General features: G+C 42.1%; 1 protein-coding gene across 2 annotated transcripts in view; it reads left to right on the forward strand.

The window, feature by feature from the left end:
- The window catches only part of RASGRF2 (Ras protein specific guanine nucleotide releasing factor 2), a 197,798-nt gene that overhangs the window by 164,062 nt on the left and 9,905 nt on the right, over nucleotides 1-23,831 (forward strand). For both annotated transcript variants that reach the window (XM_039545903.1, XM_039545904.1), the window contains 2 exons: nucleotides 13,144-13,256; nucleotides 23,547-23,607. In XM_039545903.1, coding sequence (XP_039401837.1) covers nucleotides 13,144-13,256; nucleotides 23,547-23,607 — 174 coding nt within the window. The remainder of the gene's footprint in view (nucleotides 1-13,143; nucleotides 13,257-23,546; nucleotides 23,608-23,831) is intronic.

Raw genomic sequence — 23,831 nt, forward strand, 5'->3', positions numbered from 1 at the left:
CTTTGCTTTATGGTATTATTTTCTTCTTTCATCTAAACATTATAAGTTGTAAACTGGAGTTTTTTCTGCCTCTGCTGAAGGGAGTAAGAAGCCGAAACAATGTCCTTATTGCTGGCAATGTTTGACAAACTCTGAGCCAGTGAGAAGTGAAGTATTGTATTAGCCTATCAGAGCAAGATTTGCCTATACTGAAAAATAGTCATGGAGGCTGAGCTTCCCAAAGGAGCCAAATGCAGTTATGTTCTCTCCTTATATTGAATTCCATTAGGAGTTGTGTGCCTATACCCTTAATCTTCTTTGAGGATCACAACTAGAATGATATTGCAAATCCTTGCCCTCTGATTAGCTGAAGATGGATGCCTGCTAATCACATTCAGTTGTGGAATTGCCACAAGCCCTGGGCAGCTGAGCAGGAATTGAATTGGTCTCTGGTTCCTCCCCTGTTCCAGACTTTTACTTGGTGCAAGTTACTTCCCCCTTTGTGCTAGCTCAGCTCAAGTGAGTATTCAGTATAGGAATTTGTATACTATCGTCATTGATACCACTTAGTGATGATTATGAAAATCGGACACTTGTGACCAAAGTACAAGGAATTGAATAATTGGGGAAATGGTCACAGTTATGTATCAATAATTATAGTGCATACTTACGCTTTGATTCTCTGAGACAATTCCATTTCAGCACAATTCATAATAATATTAATATGTATCTTCAACCTGCTGTTAATATTTAAAGGTATAAAGTATAGTATGTCTGACAGAATCATAGAGACACAAGGTGGGTGAGGTAATATCTTTTATTGAACCAACTTCTGATGGTGAGAGAGAGAAGCTTTTGAACTACATGGAGATCTTCTCCAGGACTTTTTGCCCACAACAATGTGAAACTTTGTGGGGTTGCCTGGTTCTCTCTCTCTCTTATAAATAAACATTCCAATGAATTATTGGTCACGAAGTGGGAGAATTCTAATTTGCAGTTTATAGCACGGAAAAGGAGGTATAAATCTTATGTATTAGGCACATTGTTAAACAGTGTAAAAGGAAACCAGGAGAAAAATACAGGGCTTTGAATAAGCCATTTTAAGTACAATACAAACATTATGGCATTAAGCAGGTGTGGTATCCAACCAGCTATGTTAAGGGCATCTTTGGATCAATGTAGCTTTTACATCTAGAGGAAATATCTTCTTTACCTAGTCCACAAAAAAGGCAGCAGAGAGGACAGACTTCTTTAAGGCCACTGATACTGAAGATACCAGATTGTTTCATTGCTTAACTGTGGACCAAAGAGAGGGTTGAGCTGGGCCAAGATCTAATTTGCATAACTACATACTGTATATAGCATAATTACATACTGTATATAGCATACATATTTGTATAAAATATTAATGTACTTGATTGTTGCTTTACTCAAGCAAAAGGTTGCAGAAGTGTAAGGGTTTGATCTTCCATGACCCTTCAGGGAATGTGAGTTACCCTCAGAATGCTAGCCAAGCATACAATCAGTCAAACTGATTAGAGGTATACTTCATTCACTTCTGCTGGACTCTGACAGTCCCTCTTCAGTGAGTTCTTTTTGTGGTTCAGTTAAACATTCTAACTCATAGAACTTAGAGGCAGAAATGTCACATTTCTCATCAGTTCTGAAAACTTTAATCTGACAATACCTAGTGGCTAGATTCTTCTTTCAAGGTTTCAGAATACTATGAGGTTATAGAATGCCTAGAAATTAAAAAGTTTATACGATGTGCCATGAGAATTATTTAGTCATTTTATTAACATAGCTTGTACTTTTAAATGAATTATAGTCAATTATGGACAACAGACAAAATTGATGTTATAAAAGCAGGACTGGCATTCTCCCCAAAAGATGGTACCTGCTTTGCACTTGAAACTAGAGGAAAGGCAAAGTGATCCTCCTTTGCTTTTTTTGAAATAAGTCTAGGAGAGGTCAGAGCTAAATTTCCCTCTATAGCTAATTATTATTTCTGTTACCACTCCTTCTCCATCCATAATTGGTTCAGTTCAAGTTAACTTATCAGGATTTGTCCCATCACAGGAATTATGATCAAAATACGCTTTTCAAAATTTGCTTTTACATTGGAAAATTAAATTTTATTTAGTATACCACAAGTGCACCTCCACTCAGTTCTGTTCCATCAGTTAATTGGGCCAAACTCTGTTTTATGACACCGGTGTAAATTAAGAGTAACTCTACTGATTTCATATAAATTACTTTGGATTTATGTTGGTATTCATGAGAGCAGAATTTGGCCCAACTATATTCATAAACTCACAGGGCCAAATCTGTCCATTCGAAAATTTGCCTACTTCACTTGAAAATATGAGTGGATCTCTGCAGATTGCATGATTCTGCTCTTTGATATTTCATGCAACTGACTGTGCCTGGGATTTTCTGATTTGTACTTCTCTCAAGCATGACTAGCCATGGCCTCAGCCTCACCCTGGTAGCACTAGCCTTTCTAGTGCCTGTGCTATTCTGCTGTTTTGAGTTGGCTCCTGCACAGGGCCTGAGGGAGGGAAGTCTCCATGTGCTCTCTCCACTCCTCTGTGTGCACCCACACAGAGCCAACCACAGACTGACTGTAGTTTTACCTGCAAGTTCCTCTCACTCTGTTCTAATCTGGTATTTTTAATCCTTCACTTTGCTTTTCTTCTCCCTACTCTGTTAAAACTCTTTCTCCATCTCCCTCCCAAATGCTCTCCCCGTTTCTCTGAAATTGTCTTTCCTTTTACCTTCCTGTATATCAATCCCTAGCCCTCCTCTCTTTCCACCATTATTTCAACATTTCCACCACTCTATCGATCTTTCCCTCACCTTCAGGGGCAGATTTACCATGAAACACACAGTGCCCTAGCTTGGGATCCCCCAACAACAGGGGGATCCAGGGCTAGGTACTTGGGCAGCTCAACACCGGCGCACCCCCTGCAGGAGGGCTGCTCCACAGGAGGGGCTCTGCAGTGGTAGAAACTGTATGGAAGCAGGAGAGCAGGGAGGGAGGCTCACCCACAGCCTCAGGGGAGCAGGCAGGAGGTGCGGATGGCGGGAGCGCTGCGAATGCGGGCTGGAGGACTCAGGAGGAGCATGGGGCAGCTGGGCAGCTGGCCGGAGAGAAGCAGCAGTTTGAAGGGGAAACCGCCGCTTCTCTCCGGCTGCATGGCTGCTCCTGCTCCTCCTGAGTCCTCCAGCCCATGCTCACAGGGCCAGATTCAGAAAGGGGGCTGGAGGACTCAGGAGGACTCTGGGGCCCACTTAGCACCCCCTAAAGCCCTTAAGTTCCCTGATCCCCCTCCCACACCCTAACTCCTGTCCAGATCCCAAATCCCGAGCCTGTTCCTGCACCCAGGGCTGGCTTTAGGCCAATTCCACCAATTCCCCTGAATTGGGCCCTGCGCCTAAGAGGGCCCCATGCCCAGTGAGAACCTCTTCCCTGGCTAGAGGTGCCTTCTAAATTTTTACTCACCTGGTGGCGCTCCGGGTCTTCAGCGGCATTTCGGCGGTGGGTCCTTCGCTTGCTCTGGGTCTTGGGCGGCACTTCAGCGGCGGGTCCTTCAGTGCCGCCGAAGACCTGGAGCAAGTGAAGGACCCGCCGCCGAAGTGCCGCCGAAGACTCGGAGCACCGCCCAGTGAGTAGAAGCCCCATGTGTTTTGTTTTTTGGTTTTTTTTTTTTTTTTTGTCATCCCTGCCGGGGCCCCGTCGAAACTGTTCGACTTGGGCCCCGCACTTCCTAAAGCCGGCCCTGCCTGCACCCTAACTCCCACCCAGACCCTGCACCCCCACCCCACTCCCACACCCAAATTTCCTCCCAGACCCTGCACCCCAACCCTGAGTCTCCTCCTGCACCCATAACTCCCCCAAGATCCCCCATCCCCAGCCTGTTCCTGCACCCTAACCCCCTCCCAGACCCTGCATCCCCAACCCTGAGCCCCAGGAGGAGAATGCAGAAAAAAAGAGAAATGGAGGGAGGGGGAGAGAGAATGCTCCCCCCCTCTGGGGGTGGGCGGGGAAAAATGAAGCTGAGCACAGGGCCCCACTAACTCTAAATCTGCCACTGTTCACCTTTATTCTCACCCAATATCTCTCTCCTTTTTTCTCCCCTCCCATTTCAGGTCTCTTTCCACTTTTTCTTTCCATACTCTCTCTCTCTCCTTCTCCTTCATCCCCTCACAGATTTCTGTCATGTTCCCCTCTCCTGTGGTTTCTGTAGATAGGATCCTCACTGTAGAGCCTCTTATCTGCCCATAAGGTGAGGTGAAATGAAAGATTTAACACTGTGTGTCTTCATGCTTATAGCCAGGGGCGGCTCCAGGCCCCAGCACGCCAAGCGCGTGCTTGGGGCGGCATGCCGCGGGGGGCGCTCTGCCGGTCGCCGGGAGGGCGGCAGGCGGCTCTGGTGGACCTCCCACAGGCGTGCCTGTGGAGGGTCCGCTGGTCCCGCGGCTTCGGTGAAGCATCCGCAGGCACGCCTGCGGGAGGTCCACTGGAGCCGCGGGACCGGCAGAGCGCCCCCCGTGGCATGCCGCCATGCTTGGGGTGGCGAAATGGCTAGAGCCACCCCTGCTTATAGCTAGTGTTGGTATTGGCTGAACCAGGAAACATCTGTGGGGCCAGTGCAGGGGTGTTATGTGGCAACACTGCTTTGGAGACAGCTGAAAGGGGGATCATTTGGCCTCCTTTCTTCCCTCACTCTAAAATGGATCCTAACTGCAGGGCTTTTCAGGGCAGTTGACTAGAATTGCCCTTAGGTGTGAACTGAGAATAGACCCCCCCAAAAATACCAGGCCCTATCTTCGATGTGTAGCACATCCTTAGGGGCCAGCCTTGCTTGCCAAAACTTTCTGGAGATACTTTCCATTCCTCTGCCTCTTCAAAGCATAATATTATGTAACACAAAATTAGAATAAAAGAAGAGTCTAATGAAATTATTTCAAATGTATTCCGTAAAGGCTGTCATGGGGGAGTTGTGTTACATTTATCCTGACAACCCATACCACTCCTCCTCGTCTTCACATGGCAACCTACCAACTGGCTACTTTGCAGTTGCCTGAGAATTCTTTAGAACACTGGCTCCATTTATGAGCGCTAAAGTGATGTGAGGGTTATTTGTATATAAAGCATTTAGGGTTATGCTGAAGTCAGATAATCTGACTCTGCAAATTCCCTGTAGAGATTCTTCAGGAGTTCTCCATGTATGGTATCTACGTACTTACCTACCTCCTGCCCACCCTCCTCATCACTGTAGTATCCAGATACATCCCAGGTCAATTAGATTTCCATGCTGAGGTCACTAGAGGATTTTGTGGAGTCTTTTGCTCCTCTCTGTTCCCTGTTTATAGGTTGCTCTCCTTGGGGTATTTAAAAGAAGACTATTTCCACATGTGTATGGAGGTTACATAAAAGAGAAATTACTCTATGGGTCCTCCTACATCCTTGCATCCTTGTCAGAATTGTGTAGATCATTTTCTTTATCTTTGCTATATGATCAGATCTATATATTTCTCATGCACACATCACCATAGTATCTAAGCAGTATTTTCCTTGCTTCACATCTTCTACTCATTCAGTCTCCATCCTTCTAGCCAATGGTTATAAACCCATCAACTACTCTGCTCCTTAGGCACAGATGGATTACTTGAGTGACATGAGACATTTCCTCTCCTATCGAGACTAAGCATACTGCCTACACAGTGCTCCCAACTCTGGTAGGGGTAACAATCATAAAATCATAGAACTGGAAGGGACCTCGAGAGGTCATCTAGTCCAGTCCCCTGCACACAGGGCAGGACTAAGTATTATCTAGACCATCCCTGACAGGTGTTTGTCCAACCTGCTCCTAAAAATTCCCAATGATGGAGATTCCACAACCTCCCTAGGCAATTTATTCCAGTGCTTAACCATCCTGACAGTTGGGAAGTTTTTCCTAGTCCAACCTAAAACCTCCCTTGCCACAATTTAAGGCCATTGCTTCTTGTCCTATCCCCAGAGGTTAAGAACAACAATTTTTCTCGCTCCTCCTTGTAACAACCTTTTATGTACTTGAAAACTCTTATCATGTGCCCTCTCAGTCTTCTCGTCTCCAAACTAAACAAACCCAATTTTTTTCAATCTTCCCTCATAGGTCATGTTTTCTAGACCTTTAATAATTTTTGTTGCTCTTCACAGGACTTTCTCCAATTTGATCACATCTTTTCTTAAATGTGGTGCCCAGAACTGGACACAGTACTCCAATTGAGGCCTAATCAGCGCAGATTAGAGCAGAATAATTCCTTCTCGTGTCTTGCTTACAATACTCCTAATACATCCCAGAATGTTGTTTGCTTTTTTTGCAACAGCATTACACTGTTGACTCATATTTAGCTTGTGATCCACTATGATCCCTAGATCCCTTTCTGCAGTACTCCTTCCTAGGCAGTCATTTCACATTTTGTATGTGTGCGACTGATTGTTCCTTCCAGGGCTGGCTCCAGCATTTTTGCTGCCCCAAGCAGTGGGAAAAAAAAGCCACGATCGGCGGCACTTCAGCAGCAGCAATTCGGAGGCAGGGACCCACCGCTGAAGAGCCGGACATGCCACCCCTTTCCATCAGCCACCCCAAACACCTGCTTGCTGCACTGGAGCCGGGAGCCGGGCCCTGGTTCCTTCCTAACTGGAGTACTTTGCATTTGTCCTTATTGAATTTCATCCTATTTACTTCAGACCATTTCTCCAGATCATTTTGAATTTTAATCCTATCCTCCAAAGCACTTGCAACCCCTCCCAGCTTGGTATCGTCCGCAAACTTTATAAGTTTATAACTTTATGCCATTATCTAAATCATTGATGAAGATATTGAACAGAACTGGACCCAGAACTGATCCCTGTAGGACCCCACTCATTATGCCCTTCCAGTATGACTGTGAACCACTGATAACTACTCTCTGGGAATGATTTTCCAACCAGTTATGCACCCACCTTATAGTAGCTCCATCTAGGTTGTATTTCCCTAGTTTGTTTATGAGAAGGTCATGCGAGAAAGTATCAAAAGTCTTACTAAAGTCAAGATATACCACATCTACCGCTTTCTCCCCTATCCACAAGGCTTGTTACCCTGTCAAAGAAAGCTATCAGGTTGGTTTGACAGGATTTGTTCTTTACAAATCCATGCTGAATGTTACTTATCACCTCTTTATCTTCTAGGTGTTTGCAAATTGATTTTGTAATTATTTACTCCATTATCTTTCCAGGTACAGAAGTTAAGCTGACTGGTCTGTAATTCCCTTTTTTATAGATGGGCACTATATTTGCCATTTTCCAGTCTTCTGGAATGTTTTCCTTCTTCCATGACTTTTCAAAGATAATTGCAAATGGCTCCGATATCTCCTCAGTCAGCTCCTTGAGTATTCTAGGATGCATTTCATCAGGCCCTGGTGATTTGAAGACATCCAACTTGTCTAAGTAATTTTTTACTTATGTCCCTATTTTAGACTCTGATCCCACCTCATTTTCACTGGCATTCACTATGTTAGACTTCCAATTACCACCAACCTTCTTGGTGAAAACCAAAACAAAGAAGTCATTAAGCACCTCTGCCATTTTCACATTTTCTGTTAGTGTCTTTCCCCCCTCATTGAGTAACAAGCTTGGCCTTCCTCTTGCTTCTAATGTATTTGTAGAATGTTTTCTTGTTACTCTCTATGTCCCTAGCTAGTTTTGATCTTGTTTTGTGCCTTGGCCTTTCTAATATTGTGTAGGGACAAAATTAGAATTGAACTTCGAACTTTGAACTATGATTCTATATATGACAAAGCACCACTAATAGGCTGTCTCTGCCTCTGTTTTTTTTTAAAATCATACTAGTTTTATTGCTGTGCTCATTCCAGTAAGCATTTTACCAATGCAACCTATGCACGTAACGTGGGATCCTCACTGCACTCTGAAAATACCTAGTCTGTCTCTTGTACATTTGGAAATATTGCACACATCCTGTTGTATGTTACCCTGTCTCCTACACTCCGCATCTCTCTCATTTGATTTTCTCATCCAGGTGCATAGCTTTTAGATTGTCGGAACCGGAACTCTCTGTATGTCTGTACAGTGTCCAAAAAAATGAGGCCCCAACTTTCTTGGCACTGCTACAATATACATTTTAAATAAATAAATAACCAGATTTTTTTTCTATAACAATTCTCAAATTTGGATCACAAGAAAAAAAAATTTGAAGTTTTGATAGTGACTTTGATAGTTAATTTCTGTGCTTACACTACATGAAAATTTGTATTAAATGCACAAAGATAGATACCTTGGAAAGGTTTGCGTTTCAGAATGTACTAGAGCTGTGTGCCCTGTCATGAAAGATTAAATCGCTGGAAAATTTTAAAATTTCCTTTGGAAAATTCAGAACTTCAATGAGCAAGTAAGTTTTAATTAAACAAATTCCTTTTGTGATAATAAAGTAAGTGGCAGTGAAAAGCTTGATTTGGTCTTATATGACAATATATTCTGATTTCTGACATGTGCAGCCATTTAAGTGAAGTCCATATATCAGCAAATCATCCAAATGCAAATGAAGCTCCTATCATCAGAAAATAGAAAATACTAGATAAAATCCATGTTGTGATATACCACATGTACATTCATTTCGTTAAAAGGTAATATAGCAAGTAAAAATTGAGAGGATTGTTGGGAAAAAGCCTTCTAAAATTATAAAATTAGCAGTTAGTGATTAATGTCTTCACACTGAATATTATTGGCACTTTTACTATTCATCTCTTCTCAATACATTTTAAATGTATCAAATTATCTATCTAGACCTTATAGTGTGCTCACCAAGTACCTAAATTAGATCTTTTTTTTCGGTTAACGCAAAACTAGCAAAATAGAAATAGACAAACCCTCTGTTTTTGTTTTGAATTTTACCTTTGTTTTACAATTATAAAGTGTGATCAGTGTGCTGTCACAGGACAAATAACTGAAAAACAGAGATATGGGGAAATGGGTAAGGAGGAGAAAGAGGAAAGGTAATCACTCATGAAATCAATATATATGGAAAAGAAGACTACTGAACATAAATTACATCAAATATCTTTAGTACAAAAAAATGCTTCTTCTGAATAACAACAATCTCCCTGCTTCTTAGATTTAAACAATTTCCTTAATTAGACACTAGATAGCTGCATGTGAGACACCTACATAAATGGCTTGATTCAGCTTGGTTGGTGCAGGCAGAGGCAAATAAAATCCTTGAGCCAGAGAGGGGGAAGGTGGGAGCCAGTGCATCACAGAGCAGGTATATAATTGTTTGTATTTAGTATTTTAGGACAGAGCATGAGTCCAGAGCTATAAAAGTTATACAGCTGCAGACCTGATCCAGAGATCATGGAACTCAGTGAAACTCTTTCCATTGATTACAATGGGTCTGGTTATAAAGAATGTTCATAAAGAATGTTGTAAAGAGTTTACAGTTTAAAAGATAGGCTTAGACAATTATCTCTGGTAAGGCAAGCAGTATTTGCACTGCCACCTTTCTTTAGCCATTATGCTGGGGATGGCAACTTTAAATTGTGACACAGGAGTTCTGGCAGCAGTTTCTGCTCCAAGGATGACAATGTCATCTCCTGGCCACCCTGGCTTCTCCCCGGTCAGTGTCACCCACTTTAGAGGCTGTGCTGGCTGGCTGCAGGCCACCCTAATGAAGCGGGGTGGATTTGTAGTTGCCTTGCAATGCCAGAAACCCCTTTCAGGTGAACTTGCTGCTGCTGAGGTCCCTGCAGAAGCCAGCAGAATCCAGGGTTAAAGCTAGTCCTGAGAGCATGTATATTCATTCTGTACTTCAACATAAATAGATTTTTCCAGCTATCTGAGGAGTGCCATCTTGTGGAAATTTCTATTGATCCATATAAGAGTAGTTTGTTTCTAGCCTATACTGTAATTGGATATTTAAACAATAGTTAAACCAGTAATGCCTATTCCATACTGCACCTGACATACACACACAACGATTTTCCATCCTGATTAACAAATTAAAATAAAATACTAAATCTGCATTCTTTTTTTTTTAAAGATAATGCTTCTAGATGTAATAAAACAAATTCTATGACAGTAGGAATAATTATTTTATAATGAAGCTAATTGATTCATTGTGATTTAAAAAATATATATTTTGGACAGAAAATATTTGACCAACTCTGTCTAGTTAATATTACATAGCAGGTGAAAATCCTATCCTTATTGAAGTAAATGGAAAAACTCCCCCATTGACTTCCATAGGTCAGAATTTCACCCAGCATGTTAAAGGAAGGTTGTCAGATCTTGGTCATCCTTTCTGTGTAATGCTGATTCCTTAGGATGACTACCAAAAGTGCTTTGCATTCCCAGCTTCTGTCATAGAATAGCCATCATCAGGTACAGAACAGACAGAACAAACTTGATATGTTGTTAATAATTATTATTACTGGAAGCCTAAACCTTGGCAAAACCTTTTAAGGCCCTTCCTTTGATTAATCTTCCATAGTCTTAAAATAATGTAAATCCCACAAAGTTGTTCCTTAGAGCCCTTTAGAACAAAAATATCAACATTTAATAGCTATATTCCACGTACTTTCATCTTAGCACCTTCTCCCATGCCACTCCTTGCACATGAAATTCTCCCCATTTGCCTCTGTCTCCCTACTCAAAACATTCTTAAAAGACATTTCTGAAGACTAAGCCACCAAGAATAGAAAATGTACTTTAAAAAACAAACAAAATGCACCACCTGGAGTTTGTGGTCCTTCCCCTGTGTATCATCTGAGTTTTGACTATATGCTCTTTTAGGGCCCAATCCTGCATCCCTCATTCATTCTAGTAGTTCGTACTATCTGGGCAGATACTGCAGAAAAAGCACGTGGAAACATTAGTTGGTATAAACACTAGTTGGTATTGGGCAAAATAAAAATATGAGACAACTGTCATAGAAGGGAGATGCCTGATGTGGTGCAGGTAGGTGACAGGAAGGTTAACATAAGAGCAAAAGGGCTCTCTGAAAAAATGCCGTCTATGCCTCTTAACCAGCAGCATCAAATTAAATGTGCAAGGGTTTCAGTAACTTTGCTGCTGTTGGCTGGGCTTCTATTTCTGTTCCCATGGAAACAGGTGGTGAATTGCCACAAACATAAGAGGATTGCGAGTAATATATATATATATATATATATATATATATATATATATATATATAAAGCTTTTGGGTTTAGTTCCAACTTCCAAATGTTTGCATTTAGCTCAAATGCAAATGTCTGGAAGAGCTCCTCTTCTCCTATGGGCCATATCCCCTCTTAAAATTCATTTATTTCATGAATCTTTCCATTACTGAATATCCACAGAGAGTGTTTCTACTTATTCTTGCGCTTAAATTGTAACATCCCTGCCCGAGTTAGACTATAAACAATCAAGGCAGGGATCCAGTCGTTTCTATTATTTATTATTTGTATTACTATTACACCTAGTAGCTCTAATCAGGAATCAGGACCCCTTGTGCTAGGGGTTGTAGAAACAGAACAAAAAGATGGTCCCTGCCCCAGAGAACTTGCAATTTAAGTATAATACGTGAGACAACAAATGGACACAGACAGACAGGGGGTACAAGGAAACAATGAAACAATCTTGATCAGCATAATATGCTGTGATCTCAGCTCACCAGCAGCCTAACCATTGTCAAGTTTTTTGTAGGTATCACAGTAAAGGAGAGTTTTAAGGAGAAATGTGAAGGAAGATAAAGAGGTAGCTTTGTGGATGTTTATGGGGAACTCCTCCCAAGTGTGAGGGGGGCAGCATGGGAGAAAGCATGAAGGTGCCTGTTTGAAAAGGTAACAGCAGGACAGTGGACACTGACGTGGGCTGATTAGAAGTAGGAGCTGACCTTTCAATAGTGAATGAGAGATGATTTTTTCAAACCCTAGTACTTTTATTGACTTTTAGACAAAGCGGGGGGCGGGGGGGGGGGGGGAGGAAGAATAACATGCCAGTGTGGGACAAAGGCAACACATGCAGAAATTGAGTATAAATCACACAAACACGAGTGATTAACTGGTTTAACAAAGAAACTTGTCTCCAGTAATAATGTCAGATCCATATGAAATGTTATTCTACAATGACCCACTAGTGATCTTCTAAAGACATTCAGGGTGTGCTACAATCTTATAGTAATTTTATTTAAATGGGGGAAGGAAAGACATTCCGTTGCAGAATAGGCCACAGTCTCTCCACAAATTAGTTGGGGGCAGGGGTGGGAGGGATCGGAAGCCCAGCAAGTAGAGTGGTACTGAGATGTAATACAGTTCCTGAATGAAGTATATATTAAAATATGAGATTTTGGTTCTCCTCTCCAGAGGTTTCAGGGGAACAGAAATGGTTGGCTTTAAGGATCTTAATGTTAATTTTCAATAAGCCTTGAAGCACCAGGAAAAATCCAGAAGACTGGAAGAAAACCAATAGTGTGCCAATTTTTTTAAAAAGGGTACATGAGATGACCCAGGTGATTATAGCCCTGTCAGACTGACAATGATCCTGGGTACGATAATGGAGTGGCTGTTACAGGACTTGATTAATAACAAATTAAAGGAGGTAATGCAAATCAACATGAGTTTATGGAAGATAAATGATTGCAGAATAAATGAAAGCAGTGACATTGGATAAAGATAAAGAAAGCTTTGAAGATAAAACATTTGTGGAACAGTGAATACATTCCAAATCTGCTTTTTATTTATTCATGACATTTTCAAACTAGCAACATTAATTAAATGCATGAGATCAAGTTCATATGACAATAGCAATACCAAGCATTTACCATTAAAGATCTCAAAGCACTTCACAAAGGTAAATGTTCTTATTCACATTTTACAGATGGGGGAACTATGGAATAGAAATGTTAAATGATTTGCCCAATGTCACACAGCAAATAAATGGCAGAGCAGGGGATAGATGATAGATATTCAGTCCCCCAGTCCTGTGCCCTATCCACTACAATAACTCTGTTCTGTAAACATACATCTTAAATGTAAGCAAATGTAAGCAAAAAGCAAAGCAACACAAAAATAACAGATAATATATTTTGAGTTATTCATTCTAAATCTTTAAAACAAAAATAATATAATCATTTTATTTCATAGGATTTTGAACTAAACAACGAGATGAAAATGAATGTTCTAAATTTGCTGGAAGAAGTTTTGAGAGATCCAGACCTTCTACCACAAGAAAGAAAAGCCACAGCAAACATACTGAGGTAAAGATGTTTAAATGAATTTAATTTAATTGAAAGCCATGTTATGAAAAACAAAGAAATCAGTAGCTTGCTATAACACAGTGTCTTTATTTTTGAAAGATCACAAAGTGCTTACCAATTGAAATACAAACCATATACAGGGGTAACTTTACATCTACCAATGAAATGCAGCCACCTCTGGGATAAAATGTGGCAATTGTTTAGCAGCGTATAGCAATGTTGCACAGGAATCAAAGAATATTTTAACAAATAGAAACTGCAAGGAGAATTTAGGTGTGCATAACGTAATTATCCAATTTGGTGAAAACTATTGTGTGATTTTTGTTAATGACAACAAGCAGTCTGGACATGAGATTTACAATTCATCCAGAAACATACACCTTCAGCAGCACATAACAAATACCATGAAGGGCATCAGTTCTGTATTCATTTAGAGAGGAGGATGCTACCTACAGTAAATAATCAACACCATTTCTTAAAGTATCTAGATGTTCCTTGAAGGTCTTCCATCCAAATGATGAGCAGCTCAACCTGCTTAGCTTGTAAGAACTGGCAGCCTAATGTGATATGAAAGATTAAATAAAAGAGATGTTACTTATACTTTATGATATGCTGATAGCCATGACTAAAGTTACTTGGGTGGATTATAGGAGTAAATGCTTGGTTAACTAATTGCCATAAAATAAAAGGCATAAGAGTTTCTGCAGAGGGATAAAATTGAGTGAAATTACAAAGCTAGACTGTATTGTAATGTCAAAGGAAAGACAACTGGCTTTGCATATACATATTAATGTGTGTAATTTCAATCAATCAGTGTGGTGGGAATGACATACATTTTATAAGAAAGTAGCTGATATCTATGTACATTTTGGTAAATTAGTAAGGAAGAATTAAGAGTAGAAAATCAGAGAAATAAGATATGAAAATCAGAACAATCAAGGACATGCCTCAGCAGTTTCTTAGAGTTTTTGAAAATATACTGCCAGAAAGTCAATAGATGTACAATAAATATGTGCTTGAATTCTCTGAGAACATAGGACAAATTTCCATATCAGATATTTATGTGAAAAGGAACAGGTCAGAAAATGAGTGAGAAGTTGACTTGGTGGATAAAAACTGATTGAAGGGCAAGAATAATATCTTAAGAAATAGGCCTTTTAAGATGAGAATTTGTTACTGCATGTAAGTAAGGCCTCAGTTCATTTTTTTCATATAAATAAAAAAACATAAACCCTAGTATAATATATTGTATAAGTAACGTAGTATTACTGAAAATAAGAATTGCACAGGTGTTAATTATTCTTGCTTAGATGAAGATTAAGCAAGAAGGATGTAACCGTTTGTGGTACAATAGGTTTTAATAATTCATCTATGAGCAAAGAATACAAAGGAGACCAAGATGCTGGGAAAGAGATCTGAAGTTACTTTGAAATCCTTAAAGATCTCAGCCAAATATAGGCCTGAGGGAGAATAGAATGAAGTGCTATTGACAGAGAGATGGCATAAACTTGTACATTGAAGACATATACATCTATCAAGTTGATACATAAAACATTGGTTGTTCCTTCCAAAAAGTACAATAGCAAAGGCGATGTTGAAACTGTTTGTGAATGAATTTGCCGCTTTCCAACGCTGTTCTATTGCTCCTTTAGATTGCATTTATTTACTTGTCTATGTGCCTTTTTATGACACTTACTTATGCAGTTTCTGTCTGAGCACCTCACATCAATTAATGAATAGAGCTGGTAAAAAAACTTCATTAAACAGTTTTTTGTCCATAATGAATGTTTATGAAAAGGTTTTGTTTTGGTAGACATGTTCCAGCTTTCCAACAACAAAAAATGAAAACCAAAACATTTTAGTTTTCAAAAACTGAAATATTTTTGGCATTTTTAATAGGAAAAAAGGGGTCAGGAAGAGAAAAAAAGGGAGAGAAAGGAATAGCAGGACCAAAAACCAAAACATTTTATGGAATAAACATTTTATTGAAAAATTCCACAAAGAATTTGAACAAAACAAAAATTCTTCATTTTTTTTTGTAGAAAATATGTAGCGTTTATTGAGCGTCTCTATCAGGGGCGGCTCTAGACACCAGCGCGCCAAGCAGGCGCTTGGGGCGGCCGTTTCCCGGGGGGGCGGCATTTGGCTCCGGTGGAGCTCCCGCCGGCATGACTGCGGCAGGTCCACCGGAGCCCGGGACGAGCGGACCTGCCGCAGGCATGACTGCGGCGGGTCCCGTCTTCCCGCGGCTCCGGTTGAGCTCCCGCAGGCATGACTGCGGCAGGTCCGCTCGTCCTGGGCTCCGGTGGACCTGCCGCAGGCATGCCGGCAGGAGTTCAACCGGAGCCGCGGGAAGAGGGGACCCGCCGCGGGACCGGGGAAGGGCGGCGCAGCGCTCCGCGCTGCTTGGGGCAGCCCGATTTCTAGAGCCGCCCCTGGTCTCTATTAATTAATTTATCCTCACAGCAGCCTCCTGAGCTAGGGGACTATTATCACCCCCATTTTACACGTGGGGAACCAAAACATAGATTAAGTAATTTACATAGGGAGCCTGTCACAGAGCCAGGAAGAGATTCAGATTTCCTGAGTCCCAGTCCACTGCCGTAACTGCAGAGCCAGCATCCTTCTCCTTTCTATACCTGTAGTCCACCTTTACCTGGTCCTATCAGATCTTTCAAACAGTCAACCTGGGTCACACCTTTTCTGGAAGAGTTTCACGTAGTGTTGATGGTTCAGTATATATCATTATTCCCTCTGGGAGAATAATGTACTAATGACCTAGTGTGGTTTCAAAGGATACTGTGTGCAGTGCAGTCTTTCAAATAAGGTATGAAATCAAGGTCCTGAGTAATTGTGGTTATTAAAAATCCTGTGTTACTTTTCACAAGGATAGTAGGGGTACTAATTCTACTTGCGCTGGCCAATTCCTACACTTGGTGTTTTCTTGTGCCTAATTACATTCTTCCAGTAGTTTGAATAGAATAAGATGCTCTTAGTTTCCTCTAAAAAACAGTTGTATAGTGTCACCGTTCTGTGTTGTTGAACAGTTGCTGAACAGTTAATTCTATAGGTGACTTTATTTTATCAGCGGCTGAAATTATTCCTGTCTACAGCCTAAATATGTGTGTATTATATAAGCATAGTACTTTAGGAACTTTCAGGATGAAAATTGCTGCATAAATGTAAGATTATCATGTTCATAATTTAAATTGGTGTTCCACTACAATCAGTAGAATGTCAGGATGCAAGTAAAAGGTGATGTCACCTAAAATGTAACAGTCCCATAAGATCTTGTACTGCACAAGCAGCTACAAAGGAGATGTGTATTTGCTAGACTTACATAGTGGATTTTAGTAACAATCAACTGGTTAAGAGAAAGTCATTCCTCAAGAGTTTATATTTCTGAATAGCCTCAGCAATCCCATGAAACAGAGGGTATTAGAGCAGTTCTGATTTTGCTCAAAAATCATTCAGCCAGGATAAAACATGTGTCATACATCTTAACTCAGACAGATGAAGTCTGACTCCTAATTCACCTGAAGAAAATGGGTTTCTAGCTCTTAGGAGCAGTTTCTAAGACTCAAAAAAAAGTACAGCAGTTACATCCAGAGTAGCATTCTCAAAAATGCTATCTGGTAACTGAAGAGAAAATAAAAGCTGACTAACTAATCGGAGCTATTTCCTTTTCTGAAGACTTATGTTTGCCTGGCTGTTGTCATCTGCTAATGAAACAAGGATGATCATTCTATCACTTATCTACAAGCCTAGATTTGTAGGTTTCCAGGCCTAAAGTGTACACGTGCAAAAGTTCAAGTGCTCTGCTCCTGATGGTAAGATTGTGGGCATGCACTTTTTTTTGACCTACTTCTATTCTGCACTGGCAATAACCCATGAGTTTGAGTACTGTCAGTATAGCACCTGACTCTTGAGAAATAACCTATGCAATGAACCAAAGCTCAGAACCCTCTGAAAAGCTCTGACCAGGGGGAGTTGCAATTACTTTTCTTTGAGCTATTGAATGTTCCATGTGAGGTCATCTATGGAGCTGTGTCCCCACCTTCAGCTGCTGCAACAGCATGATGGGGCTCCCTCTGGTTCTTCAATTTGTCATCTTGTTGGTTGAATCAGAGTTGGAACTGGTTCCAGGCCTTTCTTCGTAAGCTCGACCTTGGGATGCCTGGAAATCAATAATCAATAAATCAATAGTGTCATGTAATGAGGATTTGGATGGTCTGATAGCGTGAAGAGGGCCTCTGACTGAATACTGCCACAATTTTCATTGGGATCAAGAACCAACAGAAGAAAAAGAGGAGATGGCACCATCATTCCCTGGATTCCCATTCTTCCTCTAAGAAATACAGAAGTAAGGGCCAAATAGGCACCAATGTTCTCTAGTGCCAAAGTGAAAAATTCAAATTGTCTTAGTGCTACAGATAGATTCAAATGTTCCTTGTGCTAACAATTAAATTATTGTTTGTGCTGTGAAGGAAGGACTAGTGCTGTGAATGGGTTTCTCTTCCCTTGAGATCACTGTTCTGCACTGGTGCCATTCCTGATTCCATGCCTCCTTCCGGCAGCAGTTCAAGGAGAAGATTCTTTGCACTCCTCTCCCCATTTGAAGGAGTGTTCTTTCTGTTCTTAGTCTCTGAACACTGCAATTCTTGTGACAATGACCAGGGGCGGCTCTAGGATTTCCGCCGCCCCAAGCAGGGTGGCACGCTGTGGGGGGCGCTCTAGCGGTCGCCGGTCCCGCGGCTCCGGTGGACCTCCCGCAGGCACGCCTGCGGATGCTCCACCGGAGCCGCGGTCCCAGCGTACCTTCTGCAGGCATGCCTGCGGGAGGTCCGCCGGAGCCGCCTGCCACCCTCCCGCTGGGATGCCGCCCCAAGCGCACGCTTGATGCGCTGGGGTCTGGAGCCAGCCCTGACAATGACAACTGAGGTTAAGGTTTTTGTAACCAAGAAAATAGATGAGTTTCAGGCTTTAATGGCAGACCCTCCTTAGTTGCAGCAGGATAAGGTGGTATTGTGTCCTTATTCTAAACTCATCCCTGTAGTGATCACTGATTTTCATCTGAATCAAACTACTAATTGATCTGTTTTCTACCATGCACTACCAGAGGAGGTTAGGTTACATGTTTTGGATTCTTAAGAGGGTACTTAGCTACTACTGTCATAAAACAAAACTATTCCTTTAGTCCCCTGAACTGTTCATAACTTAAAGTGGCAGGATTAGGAGAGAGACAATATTTGCTGAAGTTGATTAAATCTTGTACAGAAAAATACTCTGAGTACTAAAGGTGCCAGAACATGATCAGCTAAGTGTAAAACAGCTGCTAGGGCCTGTTCCATTGTAGAAATATGTAGAGCTCCTACCTGGTAGTCCATCCCTTGGTGTAGCATTACTCTCCTGACCTGGCCTCAGTTTGGGAGAGCAGGCCTGCAGTCATTGTCCAGTTCATCACCTTCCTATACCCACTTTGAGCCTATGCACAGGCATGTCCCAGAAGTGTGGATCTGTACTTACCATCTACCTGAAGGATGTCAGTTACAGTGAGTGATTTCTTCTCAAAATTGACCCAGTATTAGTATGTGCATCTGTGTGCCAGCTGACTCTTTTGCACACATGTATGCCTCTCTTTGAAAATCTGGCCCTAACGGTTAATCTTATTCCTCTAATTTGTAAATGGTTAAGGGGGAATTTGTGTTTCATAAGCAAATTTTATTGTTAAACCCAGAAATATTATGATCACCGCCAGAAAAGACAGAATAAAGAAACTAGGTGGTAAAGAAGGTCTTTATGCTCGCTTCTAAACTGCTCCATGCAAACTCAAGTGATCAAGCAGAATGGCTGGTATTTTTTGCATAATGAATTCTTGGTTGAGCAGACTGACAGGATATCTCTGCAGGGCAGAGACGCTTTTTTAAAAAGCTATTATTCCTGAAAGCCAAAGAGGCCCTGCTGAAATATGTTCTGCTGGAATAGGGCTTGAGGTTTGATCTGCCTTAGTTAGTAAACTTGGAATCTGGACAGAACTTCATTGACACTGAGGCATGAACAGATTGCTGATACTGAACCAGGGAATTGTAAACTATGGGCTGGATCTGTACTGCAGTGAACAGTATTAGCTGATAAACAGCCCCATCTGGAAAAAAAATCATGGTTTAAAATAACCATTTCCTTCCTCTCATAAATAACAAAAATGTATTGAGACCCAGGGATACAGAGAGTTAAAGCTTTGGCTGGACAACCAGGGCTCTTTCACCATGTGATCTCATCAGACAATAAACCTCAAGGCATCTACCTAATTCTACCCTTTTTTAAGTTATGTTTTATTTTATTTTATTTACAGCTAAAAGAATGAAAAGTTAGACAACTTGTGACAACACGTGCTTTAAAAAAAAAAGTTACTTCCAGATGGTTATGACCAGTATTTGAAGTGTTGGGACAAGAAGTTAAGAATTGTTTAAATGTGAGAGACATGTGAGAGCTACTAAACTTACTAACTGAATCTGGGAAGGAGAAAACTCTTTCTTTTTCATCCAACACCTTCCTTTCCTATAGAGAAATGCCCCAGCTAGGTTTAATTTAGTGCTCATTGAGAGTTGAGATGTCTGTCAGGCATATCTTGGATGCAGGATCTTTCTCTCTCTGTCTCTCATATCTCTGCTCACCTGAACCTGGGCTTCCTCCTTAGCTGCTAGGAACTATCCAGGGTGCAGAAATGTATTTCATCCAACTAGAGGAAACAGGTCCATAATCATCATTCAGCTTTTTAGGCGGGCTCTGGATCTGAGGGCAAAAATTTGTCTTCCATTTAAATTTCCCAGGTGGAAGAAGACTTCTGCTGTGACAAGCAAGGCACAGACCCTTAGCATATTCCATCTCGTTATTCAAAGTGCACTAATTCGAGGACTGGTTTGTTGGAAGTGCTGGTGTGAATGTAATGGAAGCTACTGTTGTGCCATCAGGACATGTAGTCTTAATTAAGCCAGTACAGGAAAGGGCATTGTACTGCCTAAGAGCTAGGACTGGAGCACAAATTAATAAAAGATGGAGTCTTTTTTCCTAAGAACACAAGATTGGAGAAAATGCGCCAGAATCTCTTAAAAATGAGGGGTTAGAGGCATGTGAAAAATCCTAATTCTGCAATGTGAGAGCACATCAGGAGAGGAAGTGGTGGTGTAAGGTCAAATATTTAGAGCCATTTGACAGCATGATCTCCCCTGAGCATGTTTTGTTGGATCAAACAAATTCTGAGCAGTCTCTTCTGTATCCAAGATTCAAAATAATCCCCCTTCTAAATCATTAAGCACACCAATCTTGCTTGGATAATAAATGGTAACAATAAACCATAGACTGGGTGCACATGTGCCTCCAAAGAAGAGCCCTCACACAGAAGAGAAAATATTCCAGGCAATGCAGAGCTATGGAAGTGATCAAATGCACGTCTTCTGTATCAACAAGCTGAGTATTTTATTCAGGTCTGTGCTGCAAATAAAGGCCTGATCCTTCCAAGTTTAGTGAACACCTTCTGAGAAGTGATGGGAGTTAAGGATGGCCAGGACAACTCAGCACCATATAGGATCAAGCACAAAGTCAACTGCTTAGCAATTAACAGACCTGTCCATCTACAAGACACCCACACTGGTGTTCTCTGAGGTATTGAGAATTCTCCTGAAGAATAAAATAAGATTTTAAGACTCTGGATGACATAACCATTAGACATGAGAGTGTTTCCACTTGCTCTGAAGAAGAGGGCATTTTGTGAGGATTAGATGGGCCCAAAGTGCAGGTTATGACTCAGGCAAGGAGCATTCTTGAGTAGTATAACATGTTTTATTTTCTTCATATATCCACATTCAGTTTTAGCCTAGTCCACCTCCAATTTGGCAAGCTAAAAGGAAACAGCCTACCACAGAAGAACCTAGTGTACTAAGCACTAACACTTCCTCCCCACCCACGTAGTACACATTCCAGCTCTTACAATCCTATCTAAAATCCCCAAACATTATCATTCTTTTCTTTTAACCCTTTCCCCATCTGGTAAATGAAAAAGCTGTTATGGCCACATGCTGATACATTTATTACATTAAGAACCAGTTAAATTCCAAGCTGTTTACATTTTAATGGCACATTACATTGGCACTGTAAATTGAGGAGGGGTTATTATTAATTATTTGTATTACAGTAACATGTAGAGCCCACAACCAAGATTGAGATCCCATTGACCTAGATGCTGTTCATAGTAAGCGGGAGCTCTGGCTCAAAAAGCCAGCAGTCAAAATAGAAATGACAAAGCGTGAGATCATATATTAGAATTATGCGCCCAGATACTACGGTGATGGGAGTCTTACTCTCAATAATAGCAGTAATAATAAAAATGGAGAGGAGGCCGGTGGGATTCAGATTATTTTCAGTGGGATGTAGTTTTTCACCTTTGTGCAATTCTAATTCAGCTAGTGGAGTTAGAGTGAGCAAATGTTTTTACCCTAAAATCAGTGGTAGATTAACACATGGGTCCATGGGGCCCGTGCCCAAGGCCCCCAGCCACTTTGGGCCCCCAACCCCACAGGAGTGCCAGAATCTGGATAGAAGTGTCTACGTGAGGGGTCACTGGTGCCAGAACTGTGGCTCCATCCTCTGTTTCTCCTTTTTCCCCCTCTGGCCCTGCCCAGGCCAGAAGTCGGAGCTGAGCCATGGTAAGAGCTGCCCAAGGACTCTGGGTTGCTGTGAGATGCCCCAGACCTTCCACCTACCTTGGGCAGGGGCCTGGGGGCCCAGAGAGCAGCCCCCAGTCCATGTCCCCACCCGCTGGGGCATGCCACCCAGGGCAGCTGGAGGGTCCAGGGTTCCCCACAGCAGCCCAAGCTCCCTGGGAGGCTCCAGGGCTAGCCTTAGGGGTGGGCCACCCAGGTGACCACCCAGGGGGCCGTGGTCAGGGAAACGCCATACAGCAGTGCAGAGGTGTGTGCTACCAGCTGGCAGGAGAGCACTGCAAACTCACAGAGATCATGGATGTGGGGCACTCAGATTTCTCCTTGCTTCCTCCCCGTGGAGGAACAGGGGACGGGGCAAGTGGTGATGCACAGATAATGCTCTCTCCCCCTCAGTGTTCCTCCTGTGAGTGGGTGAGCGAGGAGCAACACCAAGCACTCCGTGCATCCAGGTCACTTTCCCCACCTGGGCTGTGCTGTGAGGTGAGCATCAGGAGCTGCTGCTCTCCTGGCCCCCCTCCCCCTTACGCCACCCAGGTGCAAAAAGTGCCTGGATGCAGGGAGCCCTGTTGTTACTCCCTGCTCCCCGCTCCCCCAACACCCCTACAGGGGCATTGAGGAACACCCTTTGTGGGGGGAGCAAGCAGCAGTGCCAGCCACTCCGTGCATCTAGGTCAGTTTCCCCACGTGGCGCAGAAGGTGAGTAGAGGGGCTAGGGGGCACAGTGCAGCACAAAGTAAGGGTGGCAATACACCACATGCTATGCCACCCTTACCTCTCCACTTCTGCTGGTGGCGACACTGCCTTCAGAGTTAAGCACCCAGCCAGCAGCCATCACCCATTCAGTGCTTAATTTGTGCCAGGGGTTGCTGAAGCTCAGCCCTGACACTTCTTTCAATACAAATTAGGGGGAGGCAGCAGGCTCTGTTGGTGGGGGAGCGCTGGGAGCCCAGAGGTGATGGGGGATGGGGAGCCCATGGCGTCCAGGGGCAATGGTGGGGTGCGCACAAACGTTCTTTCTGCCCAAGGCCCCAATAAATCTTAATCTTCCTCTGCATAAAATGGCAGGTTGGTGTTTTGTGTACAACTTTTTTTGTGAGCCTAGTGCAGTTCCGAGTGAAGAGCGTTTGCAATTGGCCTCCTCTTTGGCATTCCTCAGTCAGCACAGAATTTGGGGACAAAAAGGACGTGGAAACTGCACAACATTATCACTACTGCAGCTGCAGGTGGTCCCTCAAGTAAGAGTTTAGACATGTTAGTGGGACAACATGGTGGTGATTGTGTTGCTGCCATCCATGTGGTAACTGTCTTTGGGAGAGAGAGGACAGGATTAAATTCTCCAGGGATAGCAATTTAGCATTTTCACACGCACCGCTGGCCTGTACATTATTCCACAGCAGTTTTCTGCAACCAAAAATAAAACTGTTCGGTACAGGATTTTTTTTAAATGGGGCTTTCAATTGCAGCTGTTGCATTTATTTTAGATTAATGTGGTCAATGAACTATGCTAAAATATTCTCATAACCATAGATAATTTTCTTTATATAGGATGTTCTGCCACTTAATTTTTCAGGGCTCTTTCTCAGGATGATCAAGATGATACCCACTTAAAAATAGAGGATATAATTCAAATGGTGAGTTCATCCAAAGATTTATGCATCAGATAATTTAGAGGATTACGAAATCTCTGTAAATCACTAACATGTACTCAACTGCAACTTCACTGCCATATTTCTACCAAATTACTGTTTCTTTATATCTGCACTTGAGATCTGCTACATACATCTGAATGTTTAAAACTGAAGAGAAAATAAGTGTTTAAAACACATAACCAAGGAGAGCTTGTCAGAGCTTCTCG

This window comes from Mauremys reevesii, linkage group 6 (genome assembly GCF_016161935.1).
Source record: "Mauremys reevesii isolate NIE-2019 linkage group 6, ASM1616193v1, whole genome shotgun sequence".
Taxonomy (NCBI): Eukaryota; Metazoa; Chordata; order Testudines; family Geoemydidae; genus Mauremys; species Mauremys reevesii.